A 20,239-nucleotide genomic window follows, 5' to 3' on the forward strand; every position below is an offset into this window, starting at 1 on the left:
CCGTTCTTGTGATCATTCTGACCCCACGGGGTGGGATTTTGCGTGGAGCCCCAGATCGAGGGAGATTATCAGTGGTCTTGTATGTCTTCCATTTTCTAATTATTGCTCCCACTGTTGATTTCTTCACTCCAAGCTGGTTGGCTATTGCAGATTCAGTCTTCCCAGCCTGGTGCAGGGCTACAATTTTGTTTCTGGTGTCCTTTGACAGCTCTTTGGTCTTCACCATAGTGGAGTTTGGAGTCAGACTGTTTGAGGGTGTGCACAGGTGTCTTTTTATACTGATATCAAGTTTAAACAGGTGCCAATACTACAGGTAATGAGTGGAGGAAAGAGGAGACTCTTAAAGAAGAAGTTACAGCTCTGTGAGAGCCAGAAATCTTGATTGTTTGTTTCTGACCAAATACTTATTTTCCACCATAATATGCAAATAAAATGTTAAAAAAACAGAAAATGTGATTTTCTGGATTTTTTTTTCTCAGTTTGTCTCCCATAGTTGAGGTCTACCTATGATGTAAATTACAGACGCCTCTCATCTTTTTAAGTGGTGGAACTTGCACTATTGCTGACTGACTAAATACTTTTTTGCCCCACTGTATATATATATATATATATATATATATATAATAGATAGTGGCCCAATTCTAACGCATCAGGTATTCTAGAATATGTATTTATGTATGTATATAGCAGCCACATAGTATATAGCACAGGCCACGTAGTATATAGGAGCCATGTAGTATATAGCAGACAAATACTACGTGGCCTGTGCTATATACTATGTGGCTGCTATATGCATACATATTGCAGAATACCCGAGGCGTTAATACAGGCCACGCAATATATAACAGTGGCCACGCAGTATATAACACAGCCACGTACTATATAACACAGCCCACGCAGTATATAGCAGCCACGCAGTATATAACACAGGCGACGTAGTATATAACAGTGGCCACGTAATATATAGCACAGCCCACGCAGTATAGAACACAGCCAACATAGTATATAACACTGCCTATGTAGTATATAGCAGCCACGTGGTATCTAACAGCCCACGTAGTATACAGCAGTGTGGGCACCATATCCCGGTTAAAATAATAATTAAAATAAAAAATAGTTATATACTCACCCCCTGGGATCCACCGAAGCTCCGGCGATATGCGCCATCTTCCGTTCCCAGGATGCATTGCGAAATTACCCAGATGACTTAGCGGTCTCGCGAGACCGCTAAGTCTTCTGGGTAATTTCGCAATGCATCGCCAGGCACGGAAGATGGCGGCAGGAGCGAGCGCATCGTCGGACGACGGAGGGTGAGAATAGTTTTTTGTTTTTTTTATTATTTTTAACATTAGATCTTTTTACTATTGATGCCGCACAGGCAGCATCAATAGTAAAAAGTTGGAGACACACAGGGTTAATACCAGCGGTTACGGAGTGCGTTACCCATGGCATAACGCGGTCCGTTACCACCGGCATTAACCCTGTGTGAGCGGTGACTGGAGGGGAGTATGCAGGCGCCAGGCACTGACTGCGGGGAGTAAGGAGCGGCCATTTTCTTCCGGACTGTGCCCTTCGCTGATTGGTCGCGGCAAAACAGCCACGACCAATCAGCGACTTGGACTTCCATGACACAGAGACCGCGACCAATGAATATCCGTGACAGAAAGAAAGACGGAAGTGACCCTTAGACAATTATATAGTAGATACCTGTATGTCATCTCCTCCTGTATATAGTTTATACACGTAAGTCATCTCCTGTATATAGTATATACCTGTGTGTCCTCTCCTCCTGTATATAGTATATACCAGTGTGTCATCTCCCCTGTATATAGTATGTACCTGTATGTCATCTCCTGTATATAGTATATATCTGTGTGTCATCTCCTACTGTATATAGTATATACGTGTATGTCATCTCCTCCTGTATATAGTATATACGTGTGTCATCTCCTCCTGTATATAGTATGTACCTGTATGTCATCTCCTCCTATGTATAGTATATACCTTTGTCATCTCCTCCTGTATATAGTATATACCTGTAAGTCATCTCCTCCTGTATATAATATACACCTGTGTGTCATCTGCTCCTGTATATAGTATATACCTGTGTGTCATCTCCCCTGTATATAGTATGTACTGTGATGCAGTGACCCCTGTAACAGGTAGGGGGCGCTGCATGGTCTCCCTAGTATGCACACAGAGGTGTATTGAGGCCATGAGAGAGCATGGCAGTTGCATGCATGGCTGTGGTCATAAGACAAAGTCCGGCATTGTGATGAATGGACGATATGTGTGTCGCAGAGGAGAAGACTCTGCGCTGCCTGCCTGAAATGATGTGGTGTTCTGGGACCTATAGTCCCACAAGTAGGATGCATGTTGTATAATAGTCATGGGAGGTTTGGCAGGGCTAGTTATGTGAGCTGGGCGGGACAAACTAGTGACACACCCACACTCCCACCCAGGGGAGTGGTTTAAGGGTATATATGTGACCTGGGTGTGGGTCACATGTCCCTGTGTATGGTCGCTGTGTTTCCTGTTTGAAGCCTGTGTTGGAAGACCTGGGAGGAGGCTTCCTGAATAGCACATGGTGGGGCTTCAGACCTGGTGGCCTGGGTATTGGACAGTCCCAGCCGGGGATGGACGTCCTGAATAGTACCTGGACTGGCCACCTGTGTGATCCCGAGTAACCTGGGTGTTGGGAGGTCCTGGGAGTAGGACCGGATCCCTGAACAGCACGAGGTGAGGACAGGGATCTGCAGAGCCAGTGACAGCTACTGTGTGGGGAAGCTACAGTCCTTCGGTGGGTCTGGACTGACTAATGTGTGCCGACCAGGCAAGTTTGTGATCCCCGTGAGGCAGCCTTCCCAAGAGAGAGGACTGACAAGGAGTCAGCAGGTGGAGCAGGAGCTCCCATAAGGTACCATTGATTGTTGGTGCTTCTTATGTTATATGAACTGTGTGGTAACCCACGGCAACTGGTCAGGAGAGGACCAGCGTGTTTAGTTACCGCAGACTAAGGATCTTAGACTTCATGTGATGTCCTGGTCCAGTGTGTAAATGGACTGCTTATGATGTGGTTTATGATACTTTAATAAACCAAATGGACTGTTTTGTTTGGAAAAACCGTGCCTGACTACGTTAAATCCGTGCCAAGCGAGTGTCCCCCAATACACTTAGTGAGAGCAATCTTACAGTACCTATATGTCATCTCCTCATGTATTAGACCTCGGTCACGTGTTATTTGGTCAGTATTTTTACCTCAGTATTTGTAAGCTAAATTAGCAGCCTGATAAATCCCCAGCCAACAGGAAGCCCTCCCCCCTGGCAGTATATATTAGCTCACACATACACATAATTGACAGGTCATGTGACTGACAGCTGCTGTACTTCCTTATTTTTGAAGGATAATACCAGACTTGTGTGTGTTTTAGGGCGAGTTTCATGTGTCAAGTTGTGTGTGTTGAGTTTTGTGGCAATATGCGTGTAGCAACTTTTTGTGTGTCGAGTTGCATGTGACAGGTTAGTGTAGCAAGTTGTGCGCAGCAAGTTTTGAGCATGCCGAGTTTTGCGCGTGGCGAGTTTTATGTGTGGTGCATTTTGAGTATGTGCAAGTTTTGTGTGAGGCAACTTTTGCATGTGTTGCAACTTTTGGGCATGTGGCAATTTTTCCACGTGTGCAAGCTTTGCGTGTGGCGAGTTTTCCATGAAGTGAGTTTTACACGTGTGGCTAGTTTTGCGTGAGCCTAGTTTTGCATGTGGCGAGTTTTGCATGTGGCGAATTTTGCGCGTGGTGAGTTTTGAGTGGTGACTTTTGTGTTTCAACTTTTATATAACGAGGTTGGTGTATGTGTGGTGAAATGTGTGCTGAGGGTAATATGTGTTCAAGCATCTGGTAGTTTGTGGCGCATTTTGTGTGTGTGTGTTCATATCCCCGTGTGTGGTGAGTATCCCATATCAGGGCCCCACCTTAGCAACTGTATGGTATATACTCTTTGGCGCCATCGCTCTCACTCTTTAAGTCCCCTTTGTTCACATCTGGCGGCTGTCAATTTGCCTCCAACACTTTTCCTTTCACTTTTTCCCCATTATGTAGATAGGGGCAAAATTGTTTGGTGAATTGGAACGTGCAGGGTTAAAATTTCGCCTCACAACATAGCCTATGACGCTCTCGGGGTCCAGACGTGTGACTGTGCAAAATTTTGTGGCTGTAGCTGCGACGGTGCAGATGCCAATCACGGACATACATACATACACACACACACACACACATTCAGCTTTATATATTAGATATATATATATATATACACAAAGCATGAAAATGCAAAAAAAAAGTCAACAGCCTAGCAAATTAATGAGGGCATAAGACCCTCTGACAAAGCTGCACGTGAAATGCGCGTCTGGGTGTTGGGCTGTGTGGTCCTTTATGCATGATGCCACATGGTGGGTATATGTGTTGGTTCATGTGACACTATATGGACACCAATGCAGGGGGTCTTGTGTCTATTTCCGCTTATATCTCCTAGTGACATGATTGTTACCTATAGTGTTGATGCTATATTCTCCGAAGTCCGGTTATACCAATATTACATATGGCTGCTATATAGCTGCAATGCCCTGTGAATTCCCCGAACTGTGGCCTCATGCCCTCATCCATCTGCTATACTGTTGACTGTGTATTTTCATGCTGTGTATACAGTATATGTGACCACACTGCCCTTTTTCCTTTTATTTGGATTTTTTTAAGGTTTTGTATTTTGTAGATTTGTGTAAAATATGTTTAATCAGTAAAGTTGTAATATTATTTGCAGTAGGCTTCTTTTGTGCCTTATTATATGTGTGTTTGGTGGTAATTATCGATCATGTTCTGTTTATGGTTTAAACTTCCAGTTTTTGCTAATTGTTTTTCATTGTGCAGCATACAAGTGATAGTTTTATAGGAGGGTCATTATGGAGGTGCTGATACCAAATATGTCATTTTGGGGCATATGAAAAAGTAGCCAGGGAGGTCAGCTGTGCAATACTGCCGGGTCCTGTGGCAGATGGCAACGAACCCTGCTGTGCCCGGCACACCCATCCCCCGATGTAGTAAGTCACTGCATCTTAGGACATACATAGAACTCATTTGAGGGAAGGAATTCATCATTACTGCAAACGTTTCCAAATTGTTAGCTTGATAAGTAAAAGCAGTTAACTGGACATCGTGCCACAGCTCCTCCGGCTGTACCGTCATCTCCTGTCCACTGATTCCCCACCACAACCCAGCAGTCTTCCCGCCATCTCCATCTTATGGCAGATGGAGCACTTCCAAATCCTGGTGACTGTGGTCTCATTATTTCAAATCCAATGCTGCCCCAGAACCTCAGGCAGTCCATCCCCCAAAGTGTGCCACAACGCCTCTGTATGAGTTCAACAGTAACCACCATGACAGTCCATGATCTCTCCATATTACCTCAGGACCATAGACATTGATGAGTCCGTGCTCGCTGCCACTGTCCCCAGGAATTTTGACATTGAAATCTCGCTCTCCTTTGAGTCCACCAGATCTCATTGAAGCTTCAGGGTGAAGTGTTCCTCTTGTGTCTGCAGATTGTAGGTCACCTCACATGTGATTGTGCAGTCTCTGTCCGTCTCTTGTGCAGTGAAGGTGACTGTGGAGGAGCTGCCAGATCCCACCGTCATGTTCTGGATCTCACCATCAATAGGAAACATCCCTTTACTCCAGGAGAATACAGAATCAGCCGCGCAACATCCATCCACATAGCATGTGAGAGTGACGTTCTCTCCCACCCGGGGACTCTCCGGCAGGCACTGGATGCCTCTGGTCTTCACTGTGGAAAGAAGATAATGGACAATAATCTGCTGTTTCATGTCCTCACTGCACTAACACATACAGTTTGGTCCATATATATTTGGACAGAGACAACATTTTTCTAATTTTGGCTATAGACATTACCACAATGAATCTTAAACAAAACAATTCAGATGCAGTTGAAGTTCAGACTTTCAGCTTTCATTTGAGGGTATCCACATTAAAATTGGATGAAGGGTTTAGGAGTTTCGGCTCCTTAACATGTGCCACCCTGCTTTTAAAGGGACCAAAAGTAATTGGACAGATTCAATAATTTTAAATAAAATCTTCATTTTTAGCACTTGGTTGAAAACCCTTTGTTGGCAATGACTGCCTGAAGTCTTGAACTCATGGCCATCACCAGACGCTGTGTTTCCTCCTTTTTGATGCTCTGCCAGGCCTTCACTGCGGTGGTTTTCAGTTTCTGTTTGTTTGTGGGCCTTTCTGTCTAAAGTTTAGTCTTTTACAAGTGAAATGCTGCTCAATTGGGTTGAGATCAGGTGACTGACTTGGTCATTCCAGAATATTCCACTTCTTTGCTTTAATAAACTCCTGGGTTGCTTTGGCTTTATGTTTTGGGTCATTGTCCATCTGTAGTATGAAATGAGGACCAATCAGTTTGGCTGCATTTGGCTGGATCTGAGCACACAGTATGGCGGCTCTGAAGACCTCAGAATTCATTCTTCTGTCCTGTGTCACATCATCAATAAACACTAGTGACCAGCGCCACTGGCAGCCATACATGCCCGCGCCATCACACTGCCTCCGCCGGGTGTTACAGATGAGGTGGTATGCTTTGGATCATGAGCTGGACCGCGCCTTCGCCATACTTTTCTCTTTCCATCATTCTGGTAGAGGTTGATCTTGGTTTCATCTGTCCATAGAATGTTCTTCCAGAACTGTGCGGCTTTTTTAGATGTTTTTTAGCCTTCTTATTCTTGATGCTTATGAGTGGCTGCACCGTGCAGTGAACCCTCTGTATTTACTTTCATGCAGTCTTCTCTTTATGGTAGATTTGGATATTGATCCGCCGACCTCCTGGAGAGTGTTGGTCACTTGGTCGGCTGTTGTGAAGGGGTTTCTCTTCACCATGGAGATTATTCTGCAATCATCCACCACTCTTGTCTTCCGTGGGCGCCCAGGTCTTTTTGCATTGATGAGTTCACCAGTGCTTTCTTTCTTTCACCAGGATGGACCAAACTGTAGATTTTGCCGCTCCTAATATTGTAGCTATTTCTCAGATGGGTTTTCTCTGTTTTCGCAGCTTAAGGATGGCTTGTTTCACCTGCATGGAGAGCTCCTTTACCGCATGTTTACTTCACAGCAAAACCTTCCAAATGCAGCACCGCACCTCAAATCAACTTCAGGCCTTCTATCTGCTTAATTGAGAATGACGTAACGAAGGGATTACCCACACCTGTCCATGAAATAGCCTTGGAGTCAATTGTCCAATTACTTTTGGTCCCTTTAAAAACAGGGTGGCACATGTTAAGGAGCTAAAAATCCTAAACCCTTCATCCAATTTTAATGTGGATACCCTCAAATGAAAGCTGAAAGTCTGAACTTCAACTGCATCTGAATTGTTTTGTTTAAAATTCATTGTGGTAATGTCTGTAACCAAAATTAGAAAAATGTTGTCTCTGTCCAAATATATATGGACCTAACTGTATATAACTCTAATTCCCAAAAAGTTGTGCTGCTGAGTAAAATGTGCAGAAAACCAGAACATGATGATCTAGGAATCTGTTCCCACCTTATTTTAACACACAGAACTGTTCATAAGGTGAATACTGGACATTTGTCAATTTCATTTCAAAACATTTTCGCATTTAGAAACTGATGGTGGCAACACATCTCAGAACAGTTGTGCCTGGTCTGCAACCAAACTTGTGCCATTCCCGGGCCATGTCCATCATAGTGCCGGGCCGTGTCCACTATTGTACCCAAGCCACGTCCCCCATTGTGCAGGGCCCGCTCTTCTTCTTCCAACAGTCTGTTAATGTCATCTCCCACCTCGACTACTGTAACCTCCTGCTCTGTGGCCTCCCCTCGAACACTCTCGCACCCCTCCAATCTATTCTAAACTCAGCTGCCCGACTAATCCACCTGTCCCCCCGCTATTCCCAGGCCTCTCCCCTCTATCAATCCCTTCACTGACTTCCCATTACCCAGAGACTCCAGTACAAAACCCTAACCATGACGTACAAAGCCATCCACAACCTGTCTCCTCCATACATCTCTGACCTCGTCTCCCGGTACTCTCCTGCACGCAACCACCGATCCTCACAAGATCTCCTTCTCTACTCCCCTCTTATCTCCTCTTCCCACAATCGCATACAAGATTTCTCTCGCGTATCACCCCTACTCTGGAACCCTCTACCCCAACATATCAGACTCTCACCTACCATAGAAACCTTCAAAAAGAGCCTGAAGACCCACCTCTTCCGACAAGCCTACAACCTGCAGTAACCACCGATCGACCAAACCGCTGCACAACCAGCTCTACCCTCTCCTACTGTATCCTCACCCATCCCTTGTAGATTGTGAGTCCTCGCGGGCAGGGTCCTCTCTCCTCCTGTATCCTCACCCATCCCTTGTAGATTGTGAGCCCTCGCGGGCAGGGTCCTCTCTCCTCCTGTATCCTCACCCATCCCTTGTAGATTGTGAGCCCTCGCGGGCAGGGTCCTCTCTCCTCCTGTACCAGTTGTGACTTGTATTGTTCAAGATTATTGTACTTGTTTTTATTAGGTATACCCCTCCTCACATGTAAAGCGCCATGAATAAATGGTGCTAGAATAATAAATAATAATAATAATAATAATAATAATAATGGAAGTGAAGACAATCGCTGGAGTTATGGGAGCGGAACCTTGTCTCTTTCTTGTCTGATGTCGGATTCTATCTGCTCCACAGTTTGGTTTTTTTTGCTGGATTTTTTGTGCCAACTGTTTCCTATTGGAAGAAAGTACGGAATGCAGCTGGTTCATCACTTGAACATCTCTTCTATGGAGCTGCGCTAATGTGATGGATGCAGGATGGGGTTTAACATTGTGAAATATACAAGATCTTGCCTGAACTAAACTAGTGGATGGGGCAGGTGCTGTTCTATCTCCTCTATAAGATGCACAATCCACCATTGCTGGAAGTATTCTTGAGCCTATGCAGGAAAGATAAATATCTTGGTACCGTGTTAGCCAATGCAGTGCGTTTGAGTCTATGCAGTGATTTGTATGACCGGATCTTGTCTGTATTTAGTGTAGTGTCACCTGAGAACCCAGAGATCACAAGCCTCCAATACTGACCGACAGCCTTCTCCTTTGTGTACTTGGATTTCTCCAGAATCTCTAAATCATTTAAATATCTGCCATCAAAGGGACATAATATCAAAGACTTTTCAATTTTATATTGAGGAAAAATTTTCAGAAATTCTTCCACAATTTATAGACACAGCTGTTAACAGATCGGTGACTTCTGACCATCTTTGTTTCTGAGTGACTCTGCCTCTCTCACATGCTCTATATATGGTCAAGAGACTTGGTTGAACTTTGACCCTCCGGCTGATTTTCATTAGGACCACTTACTTTCCTGTCTTTTGTTATAGAAGCACTCGAATCAAAATGTGCATCCTCTCAATATATTGCAGTCATCATATTATACACTGTGCACTTACAATTGCTCATTTTTAGGGTTGATCGAATAGGTTCGGAAAAGAGCTTATCCAATGAGCTATAGCGCTTCCCGAATAGCTGCCCCAGAAACTTGGATACCTGGAGTGCTCCCGATAATCAGCTGTTTGGCACCGCAGCTGCATGTGTCGCAGCTATGTGACAACACATGCATGGAGAGCCTGTGTGTTGTGACTGTCACACAGCTGCGACACATGCAGCGGCGGCTCGGAACAGCTGATTATCGGCAGCACTCCAGGTATCCAAGTTACTATTCGGAAGCGCTTTGCTATTTGGATTAGCTCTTATCCAAAGCTATCTTATCAACCCTACTCATTTTCCCTTTCTACGCAGATAATTCTTCTGTTTTCCATTAGGTCTATGACATCGCGTGATTCTTCTAAGCTGAAACAGGAAGTCTCTTTTCCCAGCATGAGTAATTACTGCAAAAGTCCCTGACAGAAGGAGGAGGAGCAGCTCAAGAAGAGCAGCTGGGTCAGGAGGTGAAGAGGGGGATGATAAATGCAGGAAAAAGAGAATTTTTGTTTCTACATAGACCAAAGAAAAGAGAAGAATTATCTAGTAGAAAGGGAAAATGAGCAATAGTAAGTGCACAGTGGTGTATAATGTTATGAATTCAATATATTAAGAAGGTAAACATTTTGATGGGAGAAGGAGGAGGAGAAGGAGGAGGAGGAGGAGGAAAAGAAGGAGGAGACGGAGGAGAAGGATGAGGAGGAGAGGGAGAAGGAGAAAGAGGAGAAGGAGGAGGGGAAGAAGGAGAAGGATGAGGAGGACACACTTAGATAGGAGAAAAAAGGATCATCCCCGCGCTGCCGCAAGAAGAATTTCAAAAATTGTAGAGGTCTCAACGTGGTTTATTCTACGCGTTTCAGGGTTCAGGTGACCCCTTCATCAGGACATACCACAAATATTGTACAAGAGTCATAGGTATACAGGGTTTAAGTACACGTCAGCATGAATAAACGCGTAGAATAAACCACGTTGAGACCTCTACAATTTTTGAAATTCTTCTTGCGGCAGCGATGGGGAAGATCCATTTTTCTCCTATCTAAGTGTGTGCTTCAATCAGGTCCTGCACTGACCTGTGGATCTGCAGCAGCCGCCATTAATATATGTCCTTCCTACAATCTCACCAGGTGAGTAGTTCTCTTGGTGGGCAACTATGTGTAACGTTTGATAAGACCCTATTTGCGCTTTTGTGTCTCCCTCTTTTCACTGACAAGGATGAGTAGGAGAAAGAGGAGGAGGAGAACGAGAAAGAGGAGGAGGAGAACAAGGAAGAGAAGGAGGAGAACAAGGAAGATGAGGAGGAGAAGGAAGAGGATAATGAGAAGGAGGAGAAGAAGGAGAAGGATGAGGAGGAGCAGGAGGAGGTGAAGAAGGAGGAGGAGTAGAAGGATGAGGAGAATAAGAAGGAGGAGGAGAAAAAGAAGGAGAAGAAGAAGGAGGAAAAGGAGAACCAGGAACATGAGGAGGAGGAGAAGGCAGAGGAGGAGAAGGCAGAGGAGGAGAAGGAGGAGGAGAAGAAGGAGGAGGAGAAGAAGGATGAGGAGGAGGATGAGTAGAAGGAGGAGAAGAAGGAGTAAGAGAAGGAGGAGGAGGAGAAGAGAAGGAGGAGTAGAAGAGGGAGGAGAAGGAGGTGAAGAAGGAAGAGGGTAAGAAGGAGAAGGAGGAGAAAGATGAAGAGGAGAAGGAGGAGGAAAAGAAGGAGGAGAAGGATGAGGCGGAGAAGAAAGAGGAGAAGTATGAGGAGGAATAAGAGGAGGAGAAGGAAGAGGAGGAGAAGGAGTAACTTAACCTCATCTCAACTCTTCTGAGATGTGTCTCTGCCATCAATTTCTAAATTAGGTACTTTTTACAAACAAAATGGATAAATGGCCAAAGTTCAACATCTAATCTGTTCTCTATTCTGTGTGATCAAATATAAGATTTGCAGACCATCGCATTCTTCTTTTCTCTACATTTTCCACAGCAGCACAACTTTTGTGGGAGTTAAGTTGGTAGTATGAAGTATAAACACCCTCAGAAAATCATCATCTTTATTTCTATTGCCCATAAAAAACAATGAAAAAGCATAAACACCCACAGTAATAGAACGCGGAGCCCAAAACACGTTGGTGTACATACGGGTGGTGAAGGCTTAATGACTAAGTTATCAGTGTGGAAGCTGGGTCCATAGGTGGAAGAATATCCCCGGAAGATGGGAAAACCCAGTGATGCGAGGCTCACAGTGTAACCTGTGGCACAGTGGTCACCCCTAGACTCTACCTGTCCGTGCCCCAAGGAGCCTTTGGCCTGAGAGCAGGATGGCTTTGTTAGTTACCCATGCGGGCATTGTCTCATCAAGGCTCACACGCTCAGCTCATGTAGTTTCATCCACAGCCATCCTCCACATGATTTAGCCCCTTAGGCTTGATCCGATGAGTCTGTGTACCGACTCTGAGGGTCTCAGAGTCTATTATTCAGTGTGGATGGTCTTGTTTTTTCCACTGATTGTATGGGCAATAACACTAGAGATGATATTTTATAGGAGGACAATTGTGCTTCATGTTATGTTTCTTCTGAGAAGCTTTACATGATAACTGGGGTTATTTCAATTGTGGGTAGAAAAAAATGGAGTTTATTTTTTATTTTCTCGGCAAATAAATCATTATTGCATGATATTATTAAAGAGGCTTCAACCTGAAGATCAAAATATCCCCAAAAAGTCCAAAGCCATGACACAAGTCCTGCATCATGTGACAGGTGGGCAACAGCCCTGCAAGGGCCGCAGCAGGACTACATGTATGGCCCGAGCACATCTATCTCTATTGCATTTTTCCACTCAAAAGCAGCTAAATCCCATAACTCCACCATGTCAAGTGACTGATGGTGATGGCGCTTTCCGACTGGAGGCGGCCATGTTATTGTGCCCAGATGCCTGTCACTTACCGGAGCCTGGAGGTCTGGCAGGGGGACGTCGTTCGTGCTCAGAGGTCCTTCCTAATAACAGAGCAATGTGTGAGAAGTGTTATTGTACCTGAGCAGACTCAGTCGGTGGCTGTACAGAGACATTGTGAGTACACAGCGCTCTCCTGGACCTCATGTATGTCTCGTGAGGGAGTCTCGTACCTGACAGGCGCAAGGTGTACAGCTGCTCATACACTTTCTTAGTGACAGAATGTGTCGCCTCACAGCGGATGGACGTCAGATGGTCACTGTCCTGTGGAGTGAACTTCAGGCTGCTGGGACAATGACATAGAAAGTCCTTCCCAATCTCAGGATCTTTCGTGGTCACGACATCACTAGAAAACGGGTTGAAGTCTTTATACCATTTCACGCGAATGTCTGGTGTGAATCCAGATATCATCGTTGTAAATATGGCTTCCCTCCCTGCGACAAGTCTCTCCGGTAGCACCGTTATGTCTGAAAATGCCGGAGCTTTATCTGCAGGAGAAACCAAGAAAGAGGGAAATTACTCCAATCCCTGCGCACCCTGCAGAGCGGAGACCCCGCAAGCTTCTGTCCTGAACCCCTCATGCTGCTGCCAGCTTAATACAGCAGTTACTCTGTGTAATGCTGACGTCTCGCACTTTTTCTCAGTGGCGACCTACTCTCTGCGTTCACCACTCTGCTTCCTCAGTGTCTGACCATCTCCCTGAGCTGCCTTGTACTCACTGCCAGCTCTGCTCCTAGAAAGTCTCCACCTTGCTTTTGAGAGGCATAGCCAGATCCTGCAGGAATTTAACCCTATTGTATCCTGAGGGGCTTGTCTTCCCCCACCAATCCCGTGCCAGGCAAGGGATACATTAGGCTGCTCCTCCCACCATCCCTTGTATAATCATTGGGTCCCAGTTGCTTGTCTTAGGTCATCAATATATCAAACCTGCACCCACATGATCCAAACCCTAGTCTGGGATAATGCAGTGAAGAACAGTGATAAACTTATACAAAAGCTCAGAGATCGCAGATCTGCTTTTTCATAAATCATCTCACCTGCAGAGACTGAATATTTTGACTTGATCTTATTCAATAATAGAGGTTCATTATTCACAGAAGTTGAGGTCATCGTTCCTTTGATTCCAGAGGTTCACATTATTGGTGGTTGACATCAAACTATTACTTTAGCCAAAAACACACAAGTAGTCAGCTCACCTAGAAATCAGCCACCTCTCATCTGTTCCTGCATGGAAGTAGGAGCACACAGTCCACAGGAAAAAATACGATATATCCAGCAGGAAAATCAAGTAAAAATTCTTGTTTATTTCTTCATATTAAAATATAGACAATGGTAAACCACTCAAAGTATTACACAGCAACACACATAAAAAGTTCATGGAGTGGCAGCGTTATTCCGACGCGTTTCGAGTTGATGTCTTAATCATGGCTATCTATATTTTAATATGAAGAAATAAACAAGAATTTTTACTTGAATTTCCTGCTGGATATATCGTATTTTTTTCTTATTACTTTAGCCAGTGTAAATGCATCAGACGTAACTGCAGGTCACGTATAACAGGATAGTGATACCCAGCTAGATCTATTAAGCCTCAGACGAGGGCGCCAGCTCTTCCCAGAACACTTGTGTACATCAGATAGAAATAACAACTACTGAGTCGGGGGACTGAACAAACCCCATATACCTTTACTGGCAGATTCATGTTTTCTGCCAGGCTTCCTACCCAGGCACCAGCGATCACATCTTCAGATTCCTCTGCTCCCGCCTTACTACATTCCCCAACACTCCCAGAGCTGGGCTGCAAGCCATAAGTGAAGTAAATAAGGCAGCACACTGCAGCGCTGAAACATGCAAACTTGAAACACGAAATTTGAACTGCATTACTGAACTAGAAATATGAAAAATGAGAGCTTTTAGCGCATAAAAATGGCCAATTTTATGTGTACCTGGTAGCCCATTTACGGCATCTCTCTTATACCAGGTCCTAAACTTGCCTTACCTCGCTGAGAACAAACGTCTCCATCTGAATGGGTACATGTGAAACCTCTTACTAGACTAATATTCTCTCTTTCTGTGGAGGGGTATTGGACCTGCTGTAATAAAACACCTGTGGCTAGGAGGCGGAGTGCACGATCAGAAGGCTAGAGAATACATTTCAAAAACCTGACCGGCACATCCAAACATAGACTCAGTGTGAACAGGTGCTGAACCTAGAGTCGCCAACTCGTATATAGTTAAGTAAATAAGGCAGCACACTGCAGCACTGAAACATGTAAACTTGGCCACAAGTTTGCATGTTTCAGCGCTGCAGTGTGCTGCCTTATTTACTGATAGGCCATCCAGGTGAAACGCGCGTCGAGGTTTCCCTCTCTGCCTGCAGTAACCTGCTATCTACCATCATGTCTCAAGGTAACAGCCCATCATTTTCAGTGCACTCACTGTATTTGTAACTATGCCGTTTCTACCTTGACACACATCCCCTGCTGATCACTACATTCAGGGGACTATTACAGGAGTATGCCCATCTTTTTCATCTTGTGCACACTTTGAGCACTACCCCTGAGTAGCTTCCTTTCATCCATGGGTCTGCAGTCAGAGTAGGTTGCTCTATTTCTTTCATGCTATCTTTCGCAGTGTGTGTCTGCCATCTATCACATGCCACTTTTTAGCTGCTCTTCTCCAATACCCGTTTTGTCTCTATTATGTTATTTTCTATTATTACTTGTTTTGTATATTTGATACTTTAATAAATTTATATTGGCATAATTTTTTTGAGTACCTCTACTTTCTATGCACAGACCCTAGGTCTACGACCTGTTCCTTCATTATTCTGTGGATTTAGGCTCTATCTTTGGGTCTGGTGTTGGTTTTTTAGGTTCATATGCTTAGGCCTAGAGGTATGCCCCCTGTTGGCCGAGATTTTTTTAAGTCACAGTAGAGTTCCCTCAAAAGCCAGGCAAAATGGCGCTGCTGTGACATCTAGGAAACCCTTGTGCACATTCACCTCGCTGGCCTCCAGATAAGTGTTCGGTCACCCAGGACTCACAGCGGCAAACGCGCTCTTATGGCGGTATGGTTACTATGACGACACTGTCTTGTACCCCCAGCACATGCGTTTCCTCCACTACATGTCTCCTTTCCACCCGTTGTCCGGTCACCCAGGACTCACCATGGTACACGTGCTCTTATGGCGGTATGGTTACTATGACGACACTGTCTTGTACCCCCAGCACATGCGTTTCCTCCACTACATGTCTCCTTTCCACCCGGTGTCCGGACACCCAGGACTCACCATGGTACACGTGCTCTTATTACATAGTTACATAGTTATTAAGGTTGAAGAAAGACTATAAGTCCATCTAGTTCAACCCATAGCCTAACCTAACATGCCCTAACATGTTGATCCAGAGGAAGGCAAAAAAAAACCATGTGGCAAAGTGTAAGCTCCACATTGGGGAAAAAAATTCCTTCCCGACTCCACATACGGCAATCAGACTAGTTCCTTGGATCAACGCCCTATCGAGGAATCTAGTATATATACCCTGTAACAGTATACTTTTCCAGAAAGGTATCCAGTCCCCTCTTAAATTTAAGTAATGAATCACTCATTACAACATCATACGGCAGAGAGTTCCATAGTCTCACTGCTCTTACAGTAAAGAACCCGCGTCTGTTATTATGCTTAAACCTTTTTTCCTCCAAACGCAAAGGATGCCCCCTTGTCCCTGTTTCAGGTCTATGATTAAAAAGATCATCAGAAAGGTCTTTGTACTGTCCCCTCATATATTTATACATTAACTTAAGATCACCCCTTAGTCTTCGTTTTTCCAAACTAAATAGCCCCAAGTGTAATAAGCTATCTTGGTATTGCAGACCCCCCAGTCCTCTAATAACCTTGGTCGCTCTTCTCTGCACCCGCTCCAGTTCAGCTATGTCTTTCTTATACACCGGTGACCAGAACTGTGCACAGTATTCTAAGTGTGGTCGCACTAGTGACTTGTATAGAGGTAAAATTATGTTCTCCTCATGAGCATCTATGCCTCTTTTAATGCATCCCATTATTTTATTTGCCTTTGTAGCAGCTGCCTGACACTGGCCACTGAATATGAGTTTGTCATCCACCCATACACCCAGGTCTTTTTCATTGACGGTTTTGCCCATAGTTTTAGAATTAAGCACATAATTATACATCTTATTACTTCTACCCAAGTGCATGACCTTACATTTATCCCCATTAAAGCTCATTTGCCATTTATCAGCCCAAGCTTCTAGTTTACATAAATCATCCTGTAATATAAAATTGTCCTCCTCTGTATTGATTACCCTGCAGAGTTTAGTGTCATCTGCAAATATTGAAATTCTACACTGAATGCCCCCTACAAGGTCATTAATAAATATGTTAAAACGAAGAGGGCCCAATACTGACCCCTGTGGTACCCCACTGCTACCCGCTACCCAGTCCAAGTGTGCTCCATTAATAACCACCCTTTGTTTCCTATCCCTGAGCCAGCTCTCAACCCACTTGCACATATTTTCCCCTATCCCCATTATTCTCATTTTATGTATCAAACTTTTGTGTGGCACCGTATCAAAAGCTTTTGAAAAGTCCATATACACTACATCCACTGGGTTCCCTTGGTCCAATCCGGAACTTACCTCTTCATAGAAATTGATCAGATTAGTCTGACATGAACGGTCCCTAGTAAACCCGTGCTGATACTGGGTCATGAGGTTCTTCCTCTTCAGATACTCCAGTATGGCATCCCTTAGAATGCCCACAGTAGAGGTGAAGCTTACTGGCCTATAATTTCCGAGTTCGGTTTTTGTCCCCTTTTTGAATATTGGCACCACATTTGCTATACGCCAGTCCTGTGGTACAGACCCTGTTATTATGGACTCTTTAAAGATTACAAATAATGGTCTATCAATGACTGTACTTAATTCCTGCAGTACTCGAGGGTGTATCCCATCCGGGCCCGGAGATTTGTCAATTTTAGTGATTTTTAGACGCCGCCGCACTTCCTGCTGGGTTAAGCAGGTGACATTTAATTGGGAATTTTTATCACTAGTTATTTTGTCGCCATGGGATTTTCTTGTGTAAATACTCATGAGAAAAGTCATTTAGCATATTGGCTTTTTCCTCATCCTCATCCACCATTTCACCCAGACTATTTTTAAGGGGGCCAACACTATCATTTTTTAGTTTCTTACTATTTATGTAGTTAAAGAATATTTTAGGATTATTTTTACTCTCTCTGGCAATGAGTCTCTCTGTCTCAATCTTTGCTGCCTTGATTTGCTTTTTACAGAATTTATTTAATTTTCTGTATTTATTTAATGCCTCCTCACTACCTACTTCCTTTAATTCTCTAAATGCTTTCTTTTTGTCACTTATTGCGCCCCTTACAGCTCTATTTAGCCATATTGGTTTCCTCCTATTTCTAGTATGTTTATTCCCATACGGTATATACTGTGCACAGGTCCTATCCAGGATGCTAATAAATGTCTCCCATTTTCTTTGTGTATTTTTGTGTCTCAGGATATCGTCCCAGTTAATTGCACCAAGATCCTCTCCCCTCCTGAAGTTTAGTGTCCTTGTCGCCCCTCTATTACACATCTTATTAAAGGATACATGAAAACTTATTATTTTGTGATTGCTATTCCCCACGTGACCCCCAACCCTTATATTTGATATGTGGTCTGGCCTGTTGGTTAATATTAGGTCTAGCAGTGCCCCCCTTCTTGTTGTGTCCTGAACCAGTTGTGAAAGGTAATTGTCTCTCATAGTTGTCAAAAACCGATTACCTTTGCTGGAACTGCAGGTTTCTGTTCCCCAATCTATTTCAGGGTAGTTGAAGTCCCCAAGAATAATGACTTCCCCTTGAGTTGCAGCTTCATCTATTTGCTTTACGAGGATATTCTGGTGGTATGGTTACTATGACGACACTATCTTGTACCCCCAGCACATGCGTTTCCTCCACTACATGTCTCCTTTCCACCCGGTGTCCGGTCACCCAGGACTCACCATGGTACACGTGCTCTTATGGCGGTATGGTTACTATGACGACACTATCTTGTACCCCCAGCACATGCGTTTCCTCCACTACATGTCTCCTTTCCACCCGGTGTCCGGTCACCCAGGACTCACCATGGTACACGTGCTCTTATGGCGGTATGGTTACTATGACGACACTATCTTGTACCCCCAGCACATGCGTCTCCTCCACTACATGTCTCCTTTCCACCCGGTGTCCGGTCACCCAGGACTCACCATGGTACACGTGCTCTTATGGCGGTATGGTTACTATGACGACACTATCTTGTACCCCCAGCACATGCGTTTCCTCCACTACATGTCTCCTTTCCACCCGGTGTCCGGTCACCTAGGACTCACCGTGGCACATGCGCACTGATGGCTGAAGATGGCGTCTGGTCGCTGAGCATTATTTTCTCTCACTCCCCCCCCTTTGTATTTATCGGGGAGTAACGGACCGGTGGATTGACTATTCTCTTTTGTGCATTTGTGCCTTTCTTGGAATCATGTAATTTATATTAAATGCCATATGTCTATTGAAGGTGGAGGGCGATTTTCCTTCATTTTGGCACGAAAATCCATTGTGTTTCCCAATCTGAGCCCCGCCACATACACCAGCTCAGCACGGGCATGGCGCCCTTTATACTCTTTCTATGATGGCAAGGTGTGAGGTCCATTGTTCTATCATGCCACCCTGGCCAGCCTTCTTACCTGGGAGCGGTAGGTAATGGCTCTTCTTCAGGGTCACGCTCTGGTAGGTTACGGAGCAGCTGTAGGCTTTGCCGTAGTCCAGAGCTGTGGCCGTTATCTGGAGGGAGCAGGATATTGACCCGTCCATCTCGGTGATTTGCTTCTGGATTCCTGCTCTCTTCTCCAGAGGTTTCTCTCCCTTCAGCCATGTCACCGTTATGTGTTGAGGATGAGAGTTGGTCACCTGGCAGCGTAGAGTCACAGGCTGTCCATAGCGGGGGACACTGGGTTCGCTGAGGAGGTCACCAAGGACGGGGAGCCCTGAGGATGCTGAGGAGACACGTTATGTCATAATGGGACAACTGCATGAAACATTGAGGAGTGTTATATAAGGGCCGTTGATTCCTCTGGACAGAACATTGGAGGTTACAGATTAATGAGTGATAACATGTAGAATCGGTGGAAGAAGGTGGACCTCGATGTAACTAGGAGTGTTCCCTGGATGCTATATGGCTGCCGCTCCACGCCCTGCCTGCCGCTCCATGCCCTGCCTGCCGCTCCACGCCCTGCCTGCAGCTCCACGCCCTGCCTGCCGCTCCATGACCTGCCTGCCTCTCCACGCCCTGCCTGCCGCTCCATGCCCTGCCTGCCGCTCCACGCCCTGCCTGCCGCTCCATGCCCTGCCTTCCGCTCCATGCCCTGCCTGCCGCTCCACGCCCTGTCCGATCACGTGGCCCCTTCTTACTGACTGACGATGGACCCCAGTGAGACGGACATTGTCCCATGGAGACACGGCAGTGGGGGTGGGGACGGTGGGGTATTATGAGGCTTCTACCAAGCAGAAGAAGAAAATAAAAATGTGGAACAGAATCACAGCCAGGACCAGGGGCTGCGGAGCCAGCAAAATAAGACCACCAGGTCCACCATCGCCAGTGTGGACTGTGACATATGGAATTGCAAGTATGTGCAAATTATAACACCTAATGAGCAGCATGTGTCCACTGTACTGTATATAGGGTGGATCAGTGGTAACTACTGTA

At 45.1% G+C, this 20,239-nt stretch overlaps 1 protein-coding gene across 2 annotated transcripts in view; it reads right to left on the reverse strand.

The window, feature by feature from the left end:
- Positions 1–606: 606 nt before the first annotated feature.
- The window catches only part of NCR3LG1 (natural killer cell cytotoxicity receptor 3 ligand 1), a 127,642-nt gene continuing 108,009 nt past the window's right edge, over positions 607–20,239 (reverse strand). For both annotated transcript variants that reach the window (XM_069739742.1, XM_069739743.1), the window contains 4 exons: positions 19,221–19,529; positions 12,649–12,963; positions 12,469–12,519; positions 607–5,828 (listed from right to left, as the gene is read on the reverse strand). In XM_069739742.1, the coding sequence (XP_069595843.1) occupies positions 5,545–5,828; positions 12,469–12,519; positions 12,649–12,963; positions 19,221–19,529 (959 nt within the window). In that variant the 3' untranslated portion in view covers positions 607–5,544. The remainder of the gene's footprint in view (positions 5,829–12,468; positions 12,520–12,648; positions 12,964–19,220; positions 19,530–20,239) is intronic.

This window comes from Ranitomeya imitator, chromosome 9 (assembly GCF_032444005.1).
Source record: "Ranitomeya imitator isolate aRanImi1 chromosome 9, aRanImi1.pri, whole genome shotgun sequence".
In the NCBI taxonomy this organism is placed as follows: domain Eukaryota; kingdom Metazoa; phylum Chordata; class Amphibia; order Anura; family Dendrobatidae; genus Ranitomeya; species Ranitomeya imitator.